The sequence below is a fragment of the Mustelus asterias genome, chromosome 24, assembly GCF_964213995.1.
Source record: "Mustelus asterias chromosome 24, sMusAst1.hap1.1, whole genome shotgun sequence".
NCBI lineage: Eukaryota > Metazoa > Chordata > Chondrichthyes > Carcharhiniformes > Triakidae > Mustelus > Mustelus asterias.
In genome coordinates, this window is record NC_135824.1 from 4,046,085 (window position 1) to 4,071,131 (window position 25,047).

At 42.8% G+C, this 25,047-nt stretch overlaps 1 protein-coding gene across 1 annotated transcript in view; it reads right to left on the bottom strand.

The window, feature by feature from the left end:
* The window catches only part of spg11 (SPG11 vesicle trafficking associated, spatacsin), a 162,657-nt gene that overhangs the window by 131,294 nt on the left and 6,316 nt on the right, over positions 1-25,047 (bottom strand). The window contains exons 2-8 of the mRNA XM_078241193.1: positions 24,045-24,229; positions 22,663-22,890; positions 15,328-15,526; positions 14,612-14,752; positions 11,739-12,181; positions 7,550-7,695; positions 66-201 (exon numbers count right to left, since the gene is read on the bottom strand). Coding sequence (XP_078097319.1) covers positions 66-201; positions 7,550-7,695; positions 11,739-12,181; positions 14,612-14,752; positions 15,328-15,526; positions 22,663-22,890; positions 24,045-24,229 — 1,478 coding nt within the window. The remainder of the gene's footprint in view (positions 1-65; positions 202-7,549; positions 7,696-11,738; positions 12,182-14,611; positions 14,753-15,327; positions 15,527-22,662; positions 22,891-24,044; positions 24,230-25,047) is intronic.

Here is a 25,047-nt window from a genome sequence, read left to right on the forward strand (position 1 = left end):
GTAAACTTTTTGTCTACACTTAACTGAGCAGAATGGGCTTTTCCCCAAATACCCAGGTTGCTTACTTGTTAACTGCACTGAAGATGTCATCACAGCTTCAGGATGTTCCTGCACCAAATATCCTGCTGGGGCACAAAATAGCTTTTCTTTGCTCTTCAGGAAAAAATCGACCATGTCCAGCTGTCTGTTCTCAATTCCAGCCTGGGATAAAGTGCAACAAATTATTTTTACAGGTCCGGTAATCATCACCCATTAAATCAAGGCCAGCACATACTGATGGGGCCCTCATGAAGCAGGGTTTGTGAGGCTTGTCGTTACCTGATTGATGACTCCCTCTTCCAACCTTGCAAACCTTTTCCTTCCCATTAATTAGTTTGTTCCATTTTATTGATATTGCTTTAGTTCCTCTTAAATTTCCAACCTCCAGATTTGCCGTCCTACATGTTTCCTTTGCATTCTGCACTGAAATGAAGACTTACGACATGGTTTCCTGTTACAATGCTTTCTTTGTGAACACTTATTCAAAGGAATTCCTCGCCTCCATCAATTGCCTTCTATATTAAAATGATATGTGTTTAACAGACACTTCCTGCCATACCTTTCCATCATACCAATTTTAAACATCGTTCTTTATTACACTATTTGCCAATGCATCACGTGCACTTCCAATAAATACTTGGCAACTCATTGGACATGCCCCTCTTGCTATCCTGAGCCCAAAGCACCATTCTCCTTCCCTTCCCCAGCCTCATTTTTTAATGAAAAATTACATGGCCACATTCACAGGCCATTTTACATTTTTACTTAGATAATTTTTTTTTTTAAAGTGAATTTAAAGCCAGTTTCATGGTCACAGTGGAGAACGCAACATATTTCAACAGATGGCTAAGACTTCCAAACACTTTGGACACTGTGCGCCTACATTAAAATTGATACCTGGTCTGTGGTTGAAGTGACGGCTGATACTGACTGTCCATCTTCCCAAATTCTTTTGGCCTCACATCCCTTCCTATGCTTTGCTGAGCATAGGAAATAAGAGCAGGGTAGACCACCCACCCCTCAAGCCTGCTCTGTCATTAAGATCCATGGTTAATCTGATTATGGCTTTAACTCCACTTTCTTGCCTGCCTCCCATAACGCCGGACTCCCTTGTAGATCAAAAATCTTTCTAACTCTGCCTTGAATCTATTCAATGACCCAGCTGCGCCTGCTCTCTGGAGGAAGAGAATTCCAAACACTAATGACCACTCAGAAGAAATTCCTCCTCATCTCCATCTTAAATGATGGATCCCTTTTTCTGTAAGTTACTCCTAGCTCTAGATTTTCCATGAGCGGAAAAAAACCTCTTGCATTTCTGCATCGCTGCAGAATGTGGTGTTACAGCCATAGCTAGGGTGTAGAGAAAGATCAACTTAGTGTGAGGTAGTCCACTCAAAAGTTTGATGACAGTAGGGAAGAAGCTGTTCTTGAGTCGGTTGGTACGTGACCTCAGACTTTTGTATCTTTTTCCCGACAGAAGGTGGTGGAAGAGAGTATGTCCGGGGTGCATGGGGTCCTTAATTATGCATATAGGCACAAACTGTTCAACCTTTATCAAAAAAGACAACCCCTTCATCTCAGGAATCAACTAGTGAACCTTCTCTTAACTGCCTCCAATGCAAATATATTCCTCCTTATGCAAGGAGAAGAAAACTGCACACAGTACACTGGGTGTGTTCTCATTAATGCCCAGTACAGTGGTAATAAGACTTCACTGCTTTTATACTCCAACTCCCTTGCAATAAAGATCAACATTCCATTTGCTTTCCTAATTGTGTGCTGTACCTGCATGCTAACTTTCAGTGACTCGCCTGCAAGGACATCCAGGTGATGTTACGGCTGGACGGAAAGGCCCCAGAATGGCTCAAAGAACCATAACTTTTACTTTTCTTTTAAGAAAATGAATCACAGGAATGCCAATTAACTTTTAGCAACAAAAAAAACCAAACATGAAAAGTTTGACTATGACAATACTCTTGCATTCCCATTTTTCTTCAAAGTTCCAGGATTTTGATCCAACGACAGTGAAGGAACAGCGATATATTTCCAAGTCAGGATGGTGAGTGGCTTGGAGGAGAACTTTCAGGTGGCGGTGTTCCCATGTTTCTGCTGCCTTTGTCATTCTTGATGGTAGTGATTGCATGTTTGGAAAGTGCTGTCTAAGGAGCCTTGGTAAATTCCAGCAGTGCATTTTGTAGATGGTACACACTGCTGTTACTAGTGATAGGAGTTAATGTTGCAGACTGCTTTGCCCTCAGTGTCAAGCTGAGCATTGCTGGGGATGCATTCATTCAAGCAAGGGGGAGTGTATTCCATCACATTTTTTGACTTGTATTTTGGAGAGTCAGGAGGAAAGTTACTTGCCACAGGATTCCTAGCCTCTGACTTGCCTTTGTAACCACAATATCTATATGACTAGTCCAGTTGAGTTTCTGGTCTATGGTAATCTCCAGGATGTTGATAGCAAGGGCTTCAGCAATGGCAATGCCATTGAATGTCCTAATCAATAGTTAGATTCTCTCTTGTTGCCTGACACTTGTGGCGCAAATGTTACTTGCCACTGCATATTGTCCAGGTCTTGTTGCATTTGGACTGCTCCACTATCTCATAAGATTGTGCAGTCATCAGCGGCTATCCACACTTCTGACTACATAGTGGAAGGAAGGTGGTTGCTGAAGCAGCTGAAGATGGTCGAGCCTAGAACCCAAATCCCCCAAGGAATTCCTGCAGTGATGTCCTGTAATCGAGATGACTGACTTCCAACAACCACAACCACCTTCCTTTGACAAAAGGGTCATCTGGACTTGAAACGCAGCTCTTTTCTCTCGTTACAGATGCGGCCAGACCTTCTGAGATTTTCCAGCATTTTCTCTTTTGGTTACAGATTCCAGCATCTGCACTAATTTGCTTTCATCTTCCTTTGTGCTTGGTATGACTCCAGCCAGCCGAGAGTCTCCATGCTCCCCTCCAAATTCCCATTGATGCCAGCTTTGCTAGGGCTCCTTGATGCCACACTTGGTCAAATGCAGTCTTGATATTAAGGACAGTCACTTTCACATCATCTCTTGAGTTCAGCTCTTTTGTTCATGTTTGAACAAAGGCTGTATTACGATCAGGAGCTGAGTGATCCTGACAAAACTCAAATTGAGTGTCAATGAGCAGGTTATTGATACGCAAGAGTGGATTTGTCTTGTTTTTTTTGTGTACAGGACATACCCGAGCAATTATCCATATTGTTGGGTAGATGCCAGAGTTGTAGCCAAGCTGTTCCAGTACAGCTACAAGAGCATAAACGTATTCAATACGATTGCCAGAATGTCAGGGCCTATAGCCTTTGCAGTATCCAATATCTTCAGCTATTTCTTGATATCACATGGAGTGAACTGGCTGAAGACTGACATGCCTGATGCCCGGGGTCTCTTGAGGCCACCAAGAATGATCATCCATTCGGCACCTTTGGCTGAAGATTGTTGCCTTATCTTTTGGACAAATGTGCTGGACTCCCCCGTCATTGGGGGGATGGGGATATTGGGCTAGAGTCTCCTCCTTCTGTGAATTGTTTGATTGTCCACCACCATTCACATCTGGATGTCACAGGAGTCCTCCACCTCTCTTTCCACTTTGAAAGGCGATCTTAAAACCGGTCTTTTCAATAAAAGGTTTCTTCCAGTGTGGTTCAGTGTCCACTTTTTAATTTTACCGCTGTAAAATTCGGAGATATTCCTGTATAACTAAGGCATTACAAGAAATGCAAGTTGCTTTTCATTAATTATCTCAAGAAAGAAGCATGTGCAGAGCAGATGGCAAGCGAAACCAAGAAAAAAGGGACATGAACTTAGAGCTGGTAACTCAGAAATAGAAATTATCAAGTGGCTCTTCACACGAAGGGCAGAGAAAATCTGATATACTCTCTCTCAAAGGTCCGTGGATGCCAGGAGCCAAAGAAAATTTCCAAGACCAAGATCAATCAGGATTATGATATCAAAGGATATCAAGCAAAGGCAGGTAAACAGATTTGAGATACAGATCAGTCACGATCTAAAAGAATGGCAAACAGGTTTGAGGGCCTGAATAGTTATTTCTGTTCCGAATGTTTAATATACCCAGTGCATATCCAAGTAGAATAGAAGAATATGTTTATTTTTGTTAACTGACTTTTTCAGAAAATTGGATAAATTAGGAAGAGATTGATTATATGAAATGAGAATGCTCTCAGTGAAGAGTGTTTTTTTAGTTTTAATTTCCAAATTACTGAGTATTGGAACTCCAGAAGAGTAAAATAAAATCAGTTTGTAAAAACAGCAACCAAATAGGGGTAAACTCACACAATGATTAAAGTGATCGTAGAACATGGGTTAGAGCTCTTTTAGATTTAGACATGGTGTCATAGTTGCAATCTTTTCTGAGCCCAGCCAGACTTTGCAATATTCCACAAAGCAGCTGTATAGCAAACAGACTAATGAAGGCATGATTACAAGTTGTACTTGATTTTTAAAACTTTTTTCAAGAAAATAAAAAGGCCCAATAAATTCAAATATTTGAAAATTACTCGATCAATTAAGAACTTGAACGCAAGCATTAATTTTCCTTTGCAGTATCCCACAAGGGTCAAGAAAGGGGCAGAATACATTAAGGTAGTGGAGCTTAAACATAGATAACTCCTAAAATACCGAGTAACAGCAGTTGCACCTTTGATCCATATGACCTCATTACTCTTTAATTCCCAGGAAATAAAGCCTTCACACATTGTGGGTCGCTTTGCTCATAAACCATAGAGAGGAGATCAAATTCCAAGAGACTGTTTCTTTATCGTAAAATGAAAAACCTACTGTGTGCAATTTAACGATGTGTGCAAATTCTTCGTGACAAACCAGGAAAAAAAGGAGCTTTCACCGTTTTATGAAAACAATGGCATCGGTCCAGCAGCAATACACTACGGATGTTCCCGCAGTAGCAGAACTGCATCATGGATTAAATCCAACTACAAAGTTCATCAGTCCGTCCCTCGTTCTTTCCACTTCTGAAAACACTGGCTCCTGACTGGGTTTCCATGAACCTCTTGGTGGCTTTCCAGTATCTAGAATCTGATCAGCCACTCTTCATTTGTAAATCAACAACCAAGCATCAGGTAGCTATTGGGATTCACAAGTGCGGCACAGCCAAGCCCAAACTGGCCAGTCAGCCATGCACGTGCACACACACACACATCTTCCAGTGGAAATCAAAGGCCAGTGAGTGAAACCATAATCCACATCACATCCCCCCTCCCCACACACCCCCAAACTCCAGTACAATGACAAGTACGGCAGTCAAACTCACATAAGAAACTGTGAATATAAAACGGGGAGCCATAAATGGGCAGCATCCCCTCGACCCAGCCGCACTCTACTGGCAGCCATTGCTGGCAGGGCATGAGAACAGATGTCCCCATACTCGACTTTGACTTTTCAAAAACATACAATTCACAGACAGGGGATTAAGCAGAAATGCAAGATTAACTTGTCAATCAAGAAACAGTTACAAGCTTCAGGAAGTTGAGAATTCATGTCATTCGCACTATGTATGTTAGAATAAAGAAATTGCAAGTTCAGCAGAATTGCAAGTTCATAGCACACAATTGCACCCCAGTGTTTTTAGACAGAGACTTTTAATATATTTCTCATTGCTTTCCAATACGAGTGTCCCTTCCACCCAGGCACATGACCTTTACATCCAGTAGGTGCACATCGGGACATACTAGTGATAACAAACCTGGCAAGGTCGGAGAAGATCATTATCTTAGTTTAAGGATCCAAGTAAAATCAGTATAAAAGGAGATTCTTATTAGCAGTTAAAATGTTCAAAATGCTCATGAAATATTCTGAATACTGCAGAAACATAATAGTACTGAAAGTAACCAAAAGCCATGACTGCAGGAAGTCCTGTATGAGGAGGTGTCAGATCACATTCCAGCAATTTTAATCCCTCTAAAGTATGCAAAGGCAGGCTAAAAGTCAGAAAAATTAACTTTCCAAAGTGTCTAAAGCCATCGATATAAATCAAATATATTCCTCTAAATAAGGAGAACTTTACTAAATCAAACACATTAATGACACCACGCATGTCTAAGAGTTCATCACTATTTCACCTTATTGGCTCAGTTACAATGCGTACTACTGCTCCCAGACAACGTGATGGCAGCTTCTACCCCCAAAAATGACACATAGTAATCAAGATGCCGCAAAATCGACAATTCCCAGGATGAGGAGTTTTGATCAATAGACAGAACTGCACAGAGGAATGTTTGTAATTAGCCTGGTGCAAATCCAGTGCGATGTAAAAAGATCATGTCACTCAACAGGTTTCATGAGAGTCCAGTTATTGTGCAGTGTTTGCAGATGTGACTGGTTCACAAAATGCTCAACTTAATTCTATAATCTGGTGAGAATTTGATAATTCATTTCAAGAGGAGAGACTTCAAACAACAGCACAAGAGAGGAACTGCTCCATGTGGCAACATCACAAAGACAGTCCAAAAGAAAAATATTGTGGACTGGATTTTACATCCCACCCGGCACGTTTTCAACTTTAGCAGCTGGAGGAAATGAAAATTTCCTTCAAGTACCAACTGCCACAGACCTACAAACACGACACCCTCCATAAACCTAAACTCATTCAAAACTTTGCTGCTTGTAACTTAACTTGCAGAAAGTCCTGTTCACCAATCAGCCTTTTGCTCGCTGACCTACACGGACTCCTAGTTTGACAATGCTTCAACTTTGTCATTTTCATCTTGCTATTAAAATCCCTCCTTCGCGCCTCGCCCTTTCCTATCACTGCAACCTCCCTCCATCTCTACAACAATCCAGGATCTCGGCTTGCTTCACGCATCCTCAATTTTCTTCACTCTACCACTTGCGGCTGTGCCTTCAGCTGCCTGGCTCTCTACTAAACATCACTGTCTCGTTTATCTTTCTCTACTTTAAACTTGCCGTTCTGGCCAAGTTTTGTGTCACCCGCCCTGATATCTCCTTACGTGATTCAATGTCTAACTGTGTTCGTGAACACTCTCATGAAGCACCTCGATATGCTTGATGTCTTATTAGACTAAAGGCACTGTATAAATGCAAGATCTTGTTGGATTTGCATTCCAAACCATAGAATCCCTACAGTGCAGGAGGTGGTCATTTGGCCCATCGAGTCTGCACCAAAGAGCATCTTACCCAGGCCCTATCCTTGTAACCCCACATATTTACCATAGCTAATTCACCTAACCTATCCTACGTATCTATGGACTGAGGGAAGAAACCAGAGCATCCAAAGAAAACCCACGTAGGCACGAGGAGAACATGCAAACTCCACACAGACAGTGATCCGAGGCTGGAATTGAACCCAGGTTCCTGGCGCTGTGAGGCAGCAGTGCTAACTACTGCACCACCATGCTGCCCAAACAGTAACCAAAAATATCTTTGCAGTAGAGTTTAACAGAAACTTTAATTCCTTAAAAAATCTGTTTCCCCAGCCCCCTTACCTCTAAGGCATGGATGGGAATTGAACATCGATTCCAATGATTGAGGTGGCACACCGAGTCAACAATGCCTGCTTTCCCATAAATCATTAAACGATTCAATAGATCTTCTTGCGAGAAAGCAAACACCACCATGGAAAGGCCAGCATCTGAACAAAGTAGATTAGAAACAGAAGAGCAAATGAATGCTTGTGCTAAATCATGTTTACAGGATATTATAGAAAAACTCCAAAGCATTTGTTATAGCCATTTGTTCTAATTCTTAAAGTTCATTAATCAAACTGAAAGCTTACTAACTTTTCTAAATAATTAATTTGCCAAATGCATCTCACAGTACAGAACCAGAGAGTTCAAGAAGGACATCCTCTGCTATTTCTATTAACCTCGCACTCATCCACACTAAACTCCATCTGCCCACCCACCTAACTTATCTATATCTGTTTGTAAATTTCTTCTTTTCTCATCTTCTGGTCCAGCTGACAGCATGCCCCCAGAAAATCCTGCCGGTGGCCAACAGTGCGCCGCCTCCTGCCACAGGAATCACCCCATGAGGAGGCCAGATAATCCCACCCCATGTCTCCAGATCATTAATATGAGCTGCCATATTACTAGTCCAGTAACATTTGCCACCATGCTGCCATAACCCAGGAATTCACCAATCAATGCATAGTTTTTTGTGTGGTTATTTTGTTCAAACTTTGATGGGGCAGCACGGTAGCACAGTGGTTAGCACTGCTACCTCACGGCGCCATGGACCCGGGTTCGATTCCCGGCTTGGGTCACTGTCTGTGTGGAGTTTGCGCATTCTCCCCATGTCTGTGTAGGTTTCCTCCGGGTGCTCCAGTTTCCTCCCACAGTCCAAAGCTGTGTGGGTTAGGTTGATTGGCCATGCTAAATTGACCCTAGTGTCAGGGGATTAGCAAATATATGGGGTCGTGAGAATAGGGCCTGGGTGGGATTGTAGTTGGTGCAGACTCGATGGGCCGAATGGCCTCCTTCCGCACTGTAGGGATTCTATGTTTGATTTTCAGTTTACTCTGAATTGACTGGTTTCAACTGGTGAGGAAGTACAAGTGTGTGTTTGATCTTAGGACACTGGGTTAGCAAGAGCAACAGTTTCTCCACCCCCCATTGGTATTGTACTGAAAGTGCATATAGGTATACGCGAGTGAGGACAAGATCTGATCTATTACCAAAAGGTGACAATCCTGTCCACATGATTGTCAAGACACTTGATATGAAAATTGGCTACTTGGGAGTAAAGCATCCCTGGAACTAGAACCCCATAAGTCAGCAACCAGGACAGGACAGGACAGAGAGAAACATGGATGTCACAAACCAAACATCCAAATCCCACTTTGTATTCAGATAAAATTATTGTTATTATTCTCAAATGTAGTTCTATCCTTGCAGTAGGAAATACATTTGACTACTTCATTAAAAATACTGCAGCACAGTCCCGCAAACAAGTTCAGTAAAACAATAAAGTCATTAAATAAAACTAGAATTAATCTTTTTGAAAAGAAACACATTACTAGCCTTGAAATGCAGCTACTACTATTTATTTTTAATAATTCGTGGGACAAGGGCATCGCTGGCTGGCCAGCATTTATTGCCCATTCCTAGTTGCCCTTGAGAAGGTGGTGGTGAGCTGCCGCCTTGAATCGCTGCAGTCCACATGCTGTGGGGTGACCCACAGTTCAGTTAGGGAGGGAATTCCAGGATTTTGACCCAGTGACTGCGAAGGAACGGCAATATATTTCCAAGTCAGGACGACGAGTGGCTTGGAGGGGAACTTGCAGGTGGTGGTATCTCATGTCTCTGCTGCCCCTGTCCTTCTAGATGGAAATGGTCGTGGGTTTGGAAGGTGCTGTCTAAGGATCACTGCTGCTACTGAGCGTCAGTGGTGGAGGATGTGGATGTTTGTAGATGTGGTGCCAATCAAGCGGGCTGCTTTGTCCTGGATGGTGTCGAGCTTCTTGAGTGTTGGTGGAACTGCACCCATCCAGGCAAGTGGGGAGTATTCCATCACACTCCTGACTATTAGAGGATTATGGACTTTTTAAAGATCTGGACTTGATGTTTAGTTAAAGCACAGACTATAAATATTTCCTCTCAGTTATTCTATCATTTATTTTAATTAAATTAAACCAGATCTACAAAGATGTGAGCTTCAAGAATGATCTTGAGTTCAATTATAAAAAGTATGCTGCTGGAAATGGAGATCCAGATGATCGACTTTTCTAGTCAACTTCCTTTCCTTACAGAAGCTAAGACCTTGCACTGGCTCAATGGGAACTGCCAGCAAGTCAAAGGTAGCATCATGACTAACCACAGCAACAATATTTAACACTCACACAGCACTCCTTAACTGCTGAAAGACTTCTCAAAGTTTTCTGCAATTTGATAAAGGATATGGTCGGCACTAACCATGGAGAAAGCAGTTCCATCCGTTCAGAAAATGTTTCCAGTGCAAGTGAAGAACAGAAACCCTTCCTAAAAGCACAGCAGATAGCAGCTGCTCAAATTAGATGTCAGCCATGGCTCAGCTGGTAGGATTTGCCTCTGAATCAGATGGTTGTGTATTCAAATCTGACTCCAAGAGGCTTGAGCACAAAATCTGTGCTATTTGCGATGTGCTCTTTCCCTTCCTCACCCATCCAGTGAAAAATGCAGTTGGCACTTTGGGTTCACATTCCAAACAGAGCAGAAAAAATTGCTTGACCAGGGGAAAGACCAGGAGAATGCGATTAATGAGCTGACTCTTATAAAGAGCCAGCACAGGCATGATGGGCCCAATAGCTTCCTACATCATACTACAGTTAATAGGCACATCCTTGCAAATCATAGAAATCATAGACACCCTAGAGTGCAGAAGGAGGCCATTCGGCCCATCGAGTCTGCACCGACCACAATCCCACCCAGCCCTACCCCCACATATTTTACCCGCTAATCCCTCTAACCTACGCATTTTAGGATTCTAAGGGGCAATTTTTAACCTGGCCAATCAACCTAACCCGCACATCTTTGGACTGTGGGAGGAAACCGGAGCACCCGGAGGAAACCCACGCAGACACGAGGAGAATGTGCAAACTCCACACAGACAGTGACCCAAGCCGGGAATCGAACCCGGGACCCTGGAGCTGTTAGGTAGCAGTGCTAACGACTGTGCCACCGTGCCGCCCCCTGTGCCACCGCATAATTTTAATTCTATCTGGTGCCTTAGGCATTTCACACAGAACAGAGAAACTAGAAGGAGCAGCTACCCTCCAATCTGTCGGAACCAACCCAGAATCCACCAATGGATCTACTATTTCCAGGGCCACTTCCTGGGATGAAGATCATCAGGCCCTGGAGATTTATCCACCTTCAATCCCATCAATTACCCAAAAACCATTTCCCTACTAATGTGGATTTCCTTCAACTTTCCTTCACTAAAACTTGTTTCACTCAGAACTTCTGGTACATTATTCATGTCTTCTTTTGTGAAGACTGAAGCAAAGTACGAATTTAATTCTATTTCTTTATTTCCCATTATCAATCCTCCCGTTTCTGACTGTAAGGGGCCTATATTCATTTTTGTTCATCTTTTTCTCTTTACATACAGTGAACTTACTGCATTCATTTACTGATAAGTCTATTTTTGTTATGAACTATTCTGGTCCTTTATAAGCTCCCAAAGATTAGGATTGTAGCAAATGCTAAAATGACTATTATTCCATTCCACAGTCAACTGCGATCCTTTATGCAGAGAGTTATGGAAATGGAGGGGTTCATTTTGAGCATTCTTCTGTTATGTCTGTTATGGAGACACACAAACAACATTGCACGTTACAGAGGTGTGTCACACTTCTACAGACTAAACACAAACTCAGCAAACGAGGTGACTAAATTAATTTAAAAAAACATGTTAAAATAAGATCTCTGTTGCCTGCCCACATCATTCCAGAGCATCCATTCATTTTAACCAGTATTTCTCCCCCACAGCCAGCATGGCAAAAAGCAAATGCCAAAATGTCAATTCATCACATAGCTGCCGATGGGACATTGCTGGCAGAGAATGGCAGATCTGGCTGGTCAACAAAACCATTCATCCCCCAACTTGCTTAGAGACATTTTTGACAGCAATGGAAAAGATACTACACAAATAGTTTATTTTTTTTTAAACGGAAGAAATTTGCCAAAAGTGTACCTGTGAGAAACAGGCATAATCCATCCTTCCCATCTCCCTCCAATGGTAAGGAATGGCTGTTGATGTGATGATATTTCACCTCGTGCGTTTCCAAGTCCCAGAAGGCAACAGTCAACGCTCCGGAGTCGGGGGCAACGAGAGTGAATAAAACACTGAACTCGGAAACAGACACCGTCTCAATGCTCATGGATTGCTCGAGCCCCTGGAGCTGCAACATCCCTCGCCATTTACTGGCTCTGCCGCTCAGATCCTCTTTCTGACCAAAGCTTTTAGCATCTTCATCATGGGGCACCACAGGAGATTTATGAAATTTAACATGGCAGGAAGCATCGTTAGAATTCTGACAGGCCAGATGGTGATACCATGGAGACCTCTGCAGGAATCTTTCTGCCGACGACACTTTAGTCTGGTTGTAGAAAGCTCCCAGACGGGCTTTCCAGGACCTTTAGCAAGCATATAAAACATTTACATTATATCATAAAATAATCCTACAAAAGCATATACTTATTACTACAAACCTCTCTGTGAATTAGTAAAACATTGTGGCCTCAGATTTAACTCTTTGGGACATCCTACGGTCATAAAAGGCACTATATAAACGCAAATCGCTCTTACTTTAGATCCATCCACTCCTTCCGTTCCTCTTTTAAAACCCATCGCTCTGAAGATGCTTTGATCACCCAAATAATTTATCCTTTGACTCAGCACCTACTCTTTCTTACATCGCTGGAGCAACTGGAGACAGTTTCCTCATTAAAGGAGCTATACAAATGCAACTTGTTGTTATTGTTGCAAACTCAAACATTTCCATTTAGATCAGATTCATGAGCTTTTGCATTTACTTAAACTTCACCCTAGCAATCTTCATCGCATGCTGCCACATTCCCTCATATCCACAGAAGATTCTAGCCCTGAAAAACAATCCGATTAAAACGGAAGATTGAGATTACATTAAACGTAATCCGAAGGAGAGTATTATACCCTCCGAATTTAAGGGTGATGGATATTTCCATTTCAGGACATCTGCTCAGGGCTGAAAAGAATCTTGTAGTTGGAGGGGAAGGACCCAGTCCTCGTGGTCCATGTAGATGCCAACAAAGGCAGGACAGAGGAGGAGGTTCTGTATAGTCAGGATGAGGACCTTAGCACCAATTTAAGAAGCAGAACCTCAAAGGTCATAATCTCTAGATTACAACCCAAATCACATGCGGTTAGGCTGCACATTGCGTTCAAGTCTGGTCGCCACGTTACAGAAGGATGTGGAGGCTTTGGAGAGGGTGCAGAAGAGATTTACCAGGATGCTGCCTGGATTGGAGGGTATGAGCTAAAAAGGAGAGGCTGGACAAACAAGGGCTGTTCTCTCCGGAGAGGTGAAGTCTGAGGGGAAACCTGATAGAAGTCTATAAAATTACGAGAGGCATAGATAGGGTTGACAGCCGGAGTCTTTTTCCCCCAAAGTTGAAATGTCTAATACTAGGGGGCATGCACTTAAGGTGAGAGGGGGAAAGTTCAAAGGAGATGTGAGGGGCAAGTTTTTCTTTTTTTGTTTACACAGAGTGTGGCAAGGGTCTGGAATGGGCTGCCAGGGGTGGTGGTGGAGGCAGATACGACAGGGGCATTTAAGGGGCTTTTAGATAAGCACATGAATATGCAAGGAATAGAGCGATATGGACCAAAGACAGGCCGAAGGAATTGGTTTAATTTGGCGCCATGTTTGGCACATCATGGGCCGAAGGGCCTGTTCCTGTGCTGTACTGTTCTATGTTTTATAACTAAAAGACTACACTGTTGTTAATCAAGATACATTTTTGAGGTTGCTGTTTAAGGATACTGCTGAGACAGAGTATAAAGGAACATTAGGCTACATCTTATCCAACAACACCTGACTGGTGTCAAGAGCCAAAAAGGTTGTAACTCAAGGGGCGGCATGGTGGCACAGTGGCTAGCACTACTACCTCAGCTCCAGGGACCTGGATTCCATTCCCGGCTTGGGTCACTGTCTGTATGGAGCTTGCACGTTCTCCCAGTGTCTGCGTGGGTTTCCTCCGGGTGCTCCAGTTTCCTCCCACAATCCAAACATGTGCAGGTTAGGTGCATTGGCCATGCTAAATTGCCCATTAGTGTCCCAAGATACGTAGGTTAGAGGGATTCGCGGGGTAAATATGTGGGGTTACGAGGATAGGGCCTGGGTGGGATTGTTGTTGGTGCAGACTCAATGGGCCAAATGGCCTCCTTTTGCACTTTGGGGTTTCTATGATTTCTATGTTTCTATAATAATTAAAAACAATACCACACAAACTAAACAATTAAGATATTAGCAATTAGACAATATAGATTTAGAGCACAGGAAGAAGCCATTTAGTCCATTGTGTCTGTCCCAGCCCATTGAAAGTCCCATTTTCCAGCTCTTTCCATAAAGCCCTTTGGAAAGTTACTATTGAATCTGCTTGCAGCATCCTTCAAGCAACCCATTCAAGATTACTATAACTCACTATTTAAGAATCTAATTTCTCACAGATTTAATATGTATCACTTCTCCAAGATGGCGCCAGAGCAAGGCGGTTTCTTGCAGGTTGTGCCCAGCATACCTTCTAATTCTTTTACTCTCGTTCTAGGCTTCTAAAACTTCACTCGAATCCTTTAAAATTCTCTACACCCTAACAATGACTGTAACACCACATTCTGCACTCTCTCGTTTCCTTCTCTATGAACAGTATGCTGTATCTGTATAGCGCACAAGAAACAATGCTTTTCAATGTATGCCAATACATGTGACAATAATAAATCAAAATGTAATACATATTTCACACACATCAAAATGAAACACATTCAAATTATTATATTTGAAAACAATCTTTCCCTTCTACTCTTACCTATCTGTTTGGAATGATAGGTTGAGCACTTTATTGCTATACACGGAACTGGCAAGGTCATCCTCATCCATACCAGCAGGCGCTTTCAAAGGTGCATCTTCACAAGCTTTACTCGTAGACTGCAAGTGTTCAGGGTGCTTTCTGCAAGACCAACAACAATCTGAACTTCACGGTATAGATCACTCCAAACTCCACTACAATTCCATAAGGTAACAGGTGCCAAAACTGTCCTTTTAAACACTAACAGATCCTCTTAAGAAGGTCCAGTGGTGCAGTGGATGGTGTCCCTGTCCGATGGTGCCGGATTCAAATCCCACCCCAGGACTTGATGGCCAAGGACATACATTCATAATGTGGCCAAAGAGGTTGAGTGCAACAGGCTAGCAACGGATGGATGGACCAGATCCTCATTGATACTACACACAAGTCAATGAAATCTAGTTTTATAATTATCACAAATTATTCTGAAATCACACATCTGGTTTTGGATCTCAGATAAATTGGATGAAAGGTTCTAAGTACATGTTGTGCTCTTCCAGGAAAGACAAGGAACCAAATATTTGGGATGACTGACTGCTATGCGCCACCATCTCAGGAATAGCCACAATAAGCAGATAAGACAGTTTGCAAACAGATTTAGTACATACAATTAACATATACAAGGACAAGATATTTCTTACTTCATCATAATGTTAACATAGTAAAAGCAGACTTACCTGAAAAAATGATTCAAGTTTACACAAACGGCTTGGTTAAAGCAGTTCACAGCTATAGCAACATCCAAGTCATATGATAACCAGAGTCTGTTTAGGCAGGACAGGTCACACGCATCATTTGCCTCTCCAGTTTCTCCAGCAAAGCAAAGGGCTAGATTAACACTGCCAAGCTGTTTACCATCCACAGTGTTATAGATATCTTAAAAGCATTATATTAAGGAACATTAGGACAAAAGATTTTTGACACAAGATCCAGTAGAGGCAGTGATCAACGTTTTCTTTAAGCTGTGTGGGTGCACAGTCACACAGCAATTATGGGCAGCACGGTGGCACAGTGGTTAGCACTGCTGCCTCAGTGCCAGGGACCTAGGTTTGATTCCGGGCTTGGATCACTAAATGTGCACGTTCTCCCCATGTCTGCGTGGGTTTCCTCCGGGTGCTCTGGTTTCCTCCCAAAGTCTGAAAGACGTGCTGGTTAGGTGCATTGACCATGCTAAATTATCCCTCCGTGTATCCGAACAGGTACCCGGGGTGTAGTGACTAGGGGATTTTCACAGTAACTTCATTGCAATGTTAATGTAAGCCTACTTGTGCCACGAATAAATAAGCGTTAAACAATCGCCAATATGCTGCCCCGATGACAGACAGGGCATACACAAGCAGTAGTCCCTGAAGATATCCCAAAGATGTGCGGGTTAGGTTGATTGGCCATGCTAAATTTCCCCTTAGTGTCAGGGGGACTAGCAGAGTAAATACACAGGATTACAGGGATAGGACCTGGGTGGGACTGTTGTCAGGGCAGGCTCGATGGGCTGAATGGCCTCTTTCTGCACTGTAGGGATTCCATGACTCTATGATCACCCATATCCACGAAACAAATTATAAACATGGGTTGTATTTTGCTCAATTTGTTGCGTTAGCAACATTATGGTTTTGGTACAATACTAGACTATTTTGTTAACATCCATCGTTATTTTTCTAAATAGGTTTTGAACAATGTGAGCAAAGTACAAGCTTATTTTTCCCATCTCCCATAAAAAGCCTGTTTAGTTTCACCAGCATTTTCTGTTTTTATTTCAGATTTCCAGCATCCAGTGTTATTTGCTTACTTTTTCTATTGGTTAATCAAATTATTGTGGTTTATGATAGGCAAAAACAATAGAAGCAAAACAAAACATTGTATTTCCCATTTTACATCACTTTCCCACAAGCCTATTCTTTGCAATGCTTTGCATTTCAATCCCAAAATAACAACTTGCTGAATCACATAGGTGTGTTACAAATAAAAAGTTTATAAGATTGTTATGTTTATGGTGGTCTCCTTAATTTAGGGTGAAGTCAAAGTTTATTTATTAGTCACAAGTAGGCTTACATTAACACTGCAATAAGGTTACTGTGAAAATCCCCTAGTGGCCACACTCCGGTGCCTGTTCAGGTACACTGAGGGAGAATTTAGCATGGCCAATGCACCTAACCAGCACGTCTTTCAGACTGTGGGAGGAAACAGAACACCCAGAGGAAACCCACACAGACACGGGGAGAACGTGCAGACTCCACACAGACAGCGACCCAAGCCAGGAATCGAACTCAGGTCCCTAACACTGAGGCAGCAGTGCTAACCACTGTACCACCGTGCCGGTAAAATGGAAAAATGAAATGGACCGTGTTACCTGCTCTGAACTCTGCCCAACAACAAGCTTGGGTGGTTCGGTTGTTAAAGGGGGGGGGGGGGGGGGGGCCCAGGTTGTTGTTCTGGGAAGAAAGTGCAAAATGTTCACAACTGCAGATAATGGGAAGAATGTCAGTGCTGACTGATGTCAGGCCTGAATTTACAAGGATAGAGTGTCTTTGGCAAAATGGCGACAGAGCCCCAATTCTGGAACTCCACCACGTGGCAGGAGAGCAGGAACAGGGACTGGTTGTCGTTTGCACATCCGTGGCTCCCCGAGGCTGCAATACAGCTGTCTTCACTCAAATATGATTTACATCACGATTCATGGGCTTCACACTTTTCAGGAGATGGTCTAAACTTACTGAGGTTCTTTGGAAAGGTAGCGAATCCTTTTGGAGAGCAATGGGATCCTTTTGGATAGATGAAATGTCCTTTGGGTGAAGTCAAATGTCCTTGGGATTTTTAAAAGTAGACGTGAAGGTATGGAAAAAGCAGATAAATTCATCACAACGGTCAAGCTGTCAAAGCATTTAAACCACCTGTCCTTTAAGTTAAAAAAGGTCTGCAATGTAAAAATAAATCAATGCTTGATATTCCACTCTCTGTTGAGGTAGGCCTCAACAGAGAGTGGAATATGGGTGGCACAGTGGTTAGCACTGCTGCTTCACAGCTCCAGGGACCTGGGTTCGATTCCCGGCTTGGGTCATTGTCTGTGTGGAGTTTGCACATTCTCCTCATGTCTGTGTGGGTTTCCTCCGGTGCTCCGGTTTCCTCCCACAGTCCAAAGATGTGTGGGTTAGGTTGATTGGTCACGCTAAAAATTGCCCCTTAGTGTCCTGAGATGCGTAGGTTTGAGGGATTAGCGGGTAAATGTGTGGGGATGTGGGTGTGGGGTCTGGGTGGGATTGTGGTCGGTGCGGACTCGATGGGCTGAATGGCCTCCTTCTGCACTGTAGGGTTTCTACGATTCTAGGCCTGAGGACTATCATGATAGTGCCTGGAACTCGTTGAAGGGGGAGGTACTGAAAGCAGATACGATAGTGAGTTTTAAGGGGCGTCTGGACAAATGCATGAATAGGATGGGAATAGAGGGATATGGTCCCCGGAAGGGTAGGGGGTTTTAGTTAATTCGGGTAGCATGGTCAGCGCAGGCTTGGAGGGCCAAAGGGCCTGTTCCTCTGCTGTAATTTTCTTGGTCCTATCTGGATCACCGTTAGTTCAGTTTGATTGTCGGCTCCATGTGGTTTTAAGCTCTTTGATGAGGGACTATGAATACAAACGTTTGGGGTACTCACTTTTATAACAGATTAAGTAGTTGAAGGAATTTAAATGGAGTATTGAGTTTATTTTAAATTATGAAGTCATCTATAGAGCTTTATCTCAAAGTATGGCCATTGTGGATACACAACAAGTTGGCATTGAGGGTATAAGAACAAAGAGTGGTGGCTGGAGGTCATGGGTTGGCATGAGTCTGTACTAAGTTGGTGTAGAGACTATAAAGGGTCATGTGCTGCTATGAATGTAATACAGTCAGAAGTTTAACACCACCAGGTTAAAGTCCAACAGGTTTATTTGGTAGCAAAAGCCACACAAGCTTTCGGAGCTCTAAGCCCCTTCTTCAGGTGAGTGGGAATTCTGTTCACAAACAGGGCATATAAAGACACAAACTCAATTTACATGAATAATGGTTGGAATGCGAATACTTACAGCTAATCAAGTCTTTAAGATACAAACAACGTGAGTGGAGAGAGCATCAAGACAGGCTAAAAAGATGTGTATTGTCTCCAGACAAGACAGCCAGTGAAACTCTGCAGAATTCCCACTCACCTGAAGAAGGGGCTTGGAGCTCCGAAAGCTTGTGTGGCTTTTGCTACCAAATAAACCTGTTGGACTTTAACCAGGTGTTGTTAAACTTCTTACTGTGTTTACCCCAGTCCAACGCCGGCATCTCCACATCATGAACGTAATATGCAGAGTATGTGAGCAGAGGATATGGGGCTGCTTTTTTTGTTCTCTTATATGTTCCAAAGCACCAAGAACAACCTTTCACATAGCTTGCCTCTGAACTGTTTTCGGGGTTGGTAGGCCTGACTTCCATTAACAATTCCTCCGCCGGAGTAAAAACTGAAACATCCAAGACACTTCCCCACCCCCCTCATTAGGGAGATATTAGCAATATCAGGTTTTATAAATGGCCCATCTGGTTCACTAACGTGCTTTAGGGAAGGAAATTTGCCATCATTACTCAGTCTGGCCTACATGTGACTCCAGACTCACTAATGTGTCTGAACAAGCCAGTTCAAGGACAATTAGGGATGGGCAATAAAATGCTGGTCCAACCCCAGAGACTCCCACATCTCACATTGGAATTTTAAAAAAACTTTAACTATTTAATTCCAAGATAGGGGAGGGGGGTTCTAGAGCAGCAGTCTCCAAACTTCCAGCCGGATGTGGCCCACGGGCCGTAGTTTGGAGACCTCTGTTCTAGAGGACAGTTACTATCATTTCCACCTGGATAGAAGGCCCACATGATTCATGCCGCCATCGGAATTGGCTTTAGGAAGAAGTCAATAAAAAGCTATTGTGATATCTGGTTGCAAGTTTCTCAAGTTCTCCCTGAACCTACTAGACAGGTCAGTCCGCCAAAATCTGAAAGAAACACAAAGACAGAACAGCAGCCAGTCCTGCACCTGAAGTAGAGAAAATGCTAACTCTATTATTCACCACTCAGAATGCAGGTGTTAGCTTGTTCAGAGAATAAAGAGACCAAGTTTGTGAGAATTTAAATGAAGATGGAAAATTCTCCTAGCTTTGGCTAGCGGAAGGAATCTCCAGGGTGTTAAGGGTAAGATCCTGGCATGGATAGAGGATTGGTTGACTGGCAAAAGGCAGAGAGTGGGGATAAAGGGGTCTTTTTCAGGATGGCAGCCGGTGACTAGTGGTGTGCCTCAGGGGTCACTGCTGGGACCACAACTTTTCACAATGTACATTAATGATTTGGAAGAAGGAACTGAAGACACTGTTGCTAAGTTTGCAGATGATACAAAGATATGTAGAGGGACAGGTAGTATTGAGGAAGCAGGGAGGCTGCAGAAGGGCTTGGACAGGTTAGGAGAGTGAGCAAAGAAGTGGCAGATAGAATACAATGTGGAAAAGTGTGAGGTTATGCACTTTGGAAGGAGGAATGGAGGCATAGACTGTTTTCTAAATGGGGAAATGCTTAGGAAATCAGAAGCACAAAAGAATTTGGGAGTCCTTGTTCAAGATTCTCTTAAGGTTAATGTGCAGGTTCAGTCGGCAGTTAGGAAGGCAAATGCAATGTTAGCATTCATGTCAAGAGGGCTAGAATACAAGAGCAGGAATGTGCTTCTGAGGCTGTATAAGGCTCTGGTCAGGCCCCATTTGGAGTACTGTGAGCAGTTTTGGGCCCCATATCGAAGGAAGGATGTGCTGGCCTTGGAAAGGGTCCAGGAGGAGGTTCACGAGAATGATCCCTGGAATGAAGAACTTGTCGTATGAGGAACGGTTGAGGACTCTGGGTTTGTACTCGGAGTTTAGAAGGATGAGGGGGGATCTTATTGAAACCTACAGGATACTGCGAGGCCTGGATAGAGTGGACGTGAAGAGGATGTTTCCACTGGTAGGAAAAACTAGAACCAGAAGGCACAACCTCAAGCTAAAGGGACAATCCTTTAAAACAGAGATAAGGAGGAACTTCTTCAGCCAGAGAGTCGTGAATCTGTGGAACTCTGCCGCAGAAGGCTGTGGAGGCCAGGTCATTGAGTGTCTTTAAGCCAGAGATAGATTGGTTCTTGATTAATAAGGGGATCAGGGGTTATGGGGAAAAGGCAGGAGAATGTGGATGAGAAAAATATCAGCCATGATTGAATGGCGGAGCAGATTCGATGGGCTGAGTGGCCTAATTCTGCTCCTATGTCTTATGGGTAACCCTCCCCGTAAAAGTTAGTTACCCAGTTGGGAAAAATAAAACAAAACAAGCAACAGAAGCAGAGGCTAGCTTTGGACTGGTTCTGGGAAAATAAAAAATGTCTACTTATAGGACATAGTAAAGTATAACCGGGGCAGGGGATTTTTGATTGTTTAGAATAAAAGTTGCCTACTGTATAGTGTTTAGGCAATATTAGATATTTTACAGGTGCACCATAGAAAGCATTCTTTCTGGTTGTATCACAGCTTGGTGTGGCTCCTGTGCTGCCCAAGACCGCAAGAAACTGCAAAAGGTCACGAATGTAGCCCAATCCATCACACAAACCAGCCTCCCATCCATTGACTCTGTCTACACTTCCCGCTGCCTCAGCAAAGCAGCCAGCATAATTAAGGACCCCATGCAGCCCGGACATTCTCTCTTCCATCTTCTTCCTTCGGGAAAAAGATACAAAAGTCTGAGGTCACGTACCAACCGACTCAAGAACAGCTTCTTCCCTGCTGCTCTCAGACTTTTGAATGGACCTACCTCGCATTAAGTTGATCTTTCTCTACACCCTAGCTATGACTGTAACACTACATTCTGCACTCTCTCCTTTCCTTCTCTATGAACGGGATGCTTTGTCTGTATAGCGCACAAGAAACAATACTTGTCACTGTATACTAATACACCTGACAATAATAAATCAAATCAAAAATATTGCTTTTAGTTTGTTATAGTAAAATGTCTTAAAACTTGAAATAGTGTGTGATCCTTCCAGTCTGGAAATTTAAATATCTTTTTATAAGTTATCAAGTCACCGTGGAGATCATAACTGGTGCATTTCAAAATGTATTTGTAGATCCATTTCCTCCAACTAACAAAAGTTTTTTGATGAGAAAAAAGTTGAGTGGAAGAGTTAGAAAGAGGTGAAGCAAGGCTCTGCTGGACAAAGGTGAGTAACTTCAAAATAATGTTCTAGTACTGCCCTGCAGCAGTTAAGGAGAATAAAGCCAAGCTAGAAATTAACTTTGAAAAATGATTATTGATTTTTCAGAGCAGTGAAGGCATGTGTTTTTGGAGATTAGTTTGTGTAAAAATAAACGGATCATTGCAGGTATCATGCGGTGGGGAACTATTGCCAGATAACCTGCACCAATCTTTTAGCACAGCTGTAAGGACCCATTTTAACAATCCCTATTACAGCTTTAATTTAAAAATATTGATTTTTTAAAAAAACGTTTTCACTGATCTGGGGGAGGGGAGAAAAAGCAGGAATTGCTGAGACTCACTGTGTAAGGAATCTTAATTGTCAATGTAAAGATGGGATTGTTCACTAATCATTTTGTTTCAGCTGCGTGCATGTTAATTCATGTTCCTGAGGACCGTCAGGGTCGCTAACACAAAATCGTATGTGCTAACGAGAATCTGAAAATACAGCGGGGCGGTGGGGAATTAAAAAATATATGCTGGTTATTGTTCTTTGCACCTTTCATTCTTTAAAAGGTGCCACTGTCATATCTTGACAAGCATTATCCAACTTTGTGTACCATCGTCAAAAAACTACAATCAATGTAAAACACCATAAGGCATGATTAATATATTGCTGCAAGATTTATCCTGCTCTACCACGAAAGAGTACTTGCATCTCATGTGATGAAGGCTAAACCAAAACTTGGTATTTTAACTAATTATTATTCGTGCAGAGTTTGTGTTAACTTTTTTTTAAAAAAGATACATATCCGGCCTGTGCTGTCCAATAAGAAAAGCATTTCTTGGCAAACCTGGCCATCTGTTACTCTCTCTGCAGCACTGGGAGGCAGACAAAGCTTAAAGCCACCCAAATCAGCAGCCTCCGAGGTGCCTTTCAACCAAGTCAGATGAAGCAGAATGCAGTTATCTAGCAGTATGCAGGATTTGCCACTTTTAAATGACAGAATCTTCACAGTAAAAGATGAGGCCAGGCCTGGAAACCAAAAACAATTTACTTCAAACTGTACAAATGCAGAGAAATTAACAGGAATTTTCACACAAATTTCAGTGTTAATTCTACATTTCGGTATGGTCACCGGGACCAAATAATAACAAAATAAATTATAAATGGACCATTAAGCCTGCACCCAGATAAAGTTTTTTTTTTAAAATATTGCTTTTGCTAGCCTGGCATATTTGTATAGCTGTAAGGACAGTTGTACAAGAGAAGACATGTATTCCATATCTTTTTCTCCAGTATAGTCAAGCTCAGTTAAATGAATTGATGAGAAAACATTGGGTGGCACAATGGTTAGCAATGCTGCCTCACAGCGCCGGGGACCTGGGTTCAATTCCAGCCTTGGGTCACTGTCTGTGTGGAGTTTGCACGTTCTCCCCGTGTCTGCGTGGGTTTCCTCCGGGTTCCTCCCACAGTCCAACGATGTGTGGGTCAGGTTGATTGGCCATGATAAATTGACCCTAGTATCAGGGGGATTAGCTGGGTAAATATGTGGGGTTACGGGAATAGGATGGGGTTGTGGTCGATACACCGAATGGCCTGCTTCTGCACTGTAGGGATTCTATGATCTTTTCTATGATTTAAGAGAACAAAATCTTAATGTATAAATCCCTTTTATATCTTCTTCCAAAGGTGGCCCTGTTAAATTAATGAAAGGCTTCAATGATTTCCTGTGCAACACTGTAAATTGGTATGTTGTAAATGAGGCAAACCACATCAAAATATTCAAAACAAATTGGCAAAATGGACTATTGAATGCTCCAGTACAGGGGGAGACGACCATTCGGTCCGTCATGCCTGTGCCAGCTCTTTGAGCTAATCAATTAGTCCCACTGCCTTCCTCTTTCCCCTAACCCTGCAATTTTTTCACCTTCAATTAATTATCCAATTCCCTTTATTATTGAATTGCATTCCACTGCCCTTTCAATGTGTATTCCAGAAAAAATACAACTCACTACGTGAATTAGTAGTGTTTATAGTATTTCCCATAGAATTTATAGTATTTTCACTCTATGAAGCTGCTCCTTGTGATTTTCCCCCTCAAATCCATGCTCTCTGGTTACTGAACCAGTGAAAACATTATTCCTTCAACAGCTTTGCTCGTTATTACATACGGTACCAACACTCACTCAGGTTCTTGCTTTCAACCAGTTTCTTCAGTGCTTCTTTACTATAGCTGTGAGTATTGGAGACGTCACAGATGCCATCCTGGATGCGCAGCTCGTAGATCTCCAGGTCATTGCAGCTACTGAGAGCAAGAAGCCGCTCCTTAGCGGGTGAAGCCTGCAAAGTCTCAGCTGTTTCCCAAACAAACCTGCCCAACGATAAGCCAAAGACAGAAAATATATTTAGTTTGCGGGGTAAAGGAACTGGTCAAATTACCAATGTTTTCGCCGACTGTGCAAGGCGATTGATGAGGTGGAGATGAAATAGGGTAGGACAGTCATGTGGAGCATGACCAGGGACAGAGTAGTTGTGTGGACACCCTGTTTCTGTGCCACTTTCTATGCAACTAACATTGACAAAAGCATTGCTTCTACCATATCAATTACTTTGAGGTAATCTTCACTGTTTAATCAGTTTACACCTTAAGGTGCAATTACCTTGGCATAAACAGATGTTGTACTCAACTACAGCCATAAATAGTCAAACTCTCACAACAATTTAATGTGAGGCAGTGTGGAGAGAGCAAAAAGCAGATGGAAGGACAGTTAAATCTCTGCATGATTTGGCTCTACAAATCTAGGTCTTTGTTTGATTAGATTGTTTTAGTATTAAGAACTTAGAGGATGAGATGTATTAATAATCGGGATGAATATGCACGCCCGCCACCACAGTGCAATGTCGCTGCATCGTTTACCATCTACAGGATTCAATGCAGAGCCTCCCCATGGCTTCTTTGGCAGCACAAACCAAACCCTCGACCCCCATCACCTTGAAAGAAGACAGCACATGGTAAGATTACCAGCTGCAGGTTCCCCCTCCCAGTCTCACACCCCACCAGCTTGGGCGTGTCTCCCTCCGTTCCTTCATAGTGGTTTCAAAATCCTGGAATTCTCTACCCAAAACACTAGGCAAATACCTTCACAAGGGCTGAGGGATTTAGGAAAGACCTTAAGGACAACTAGATTT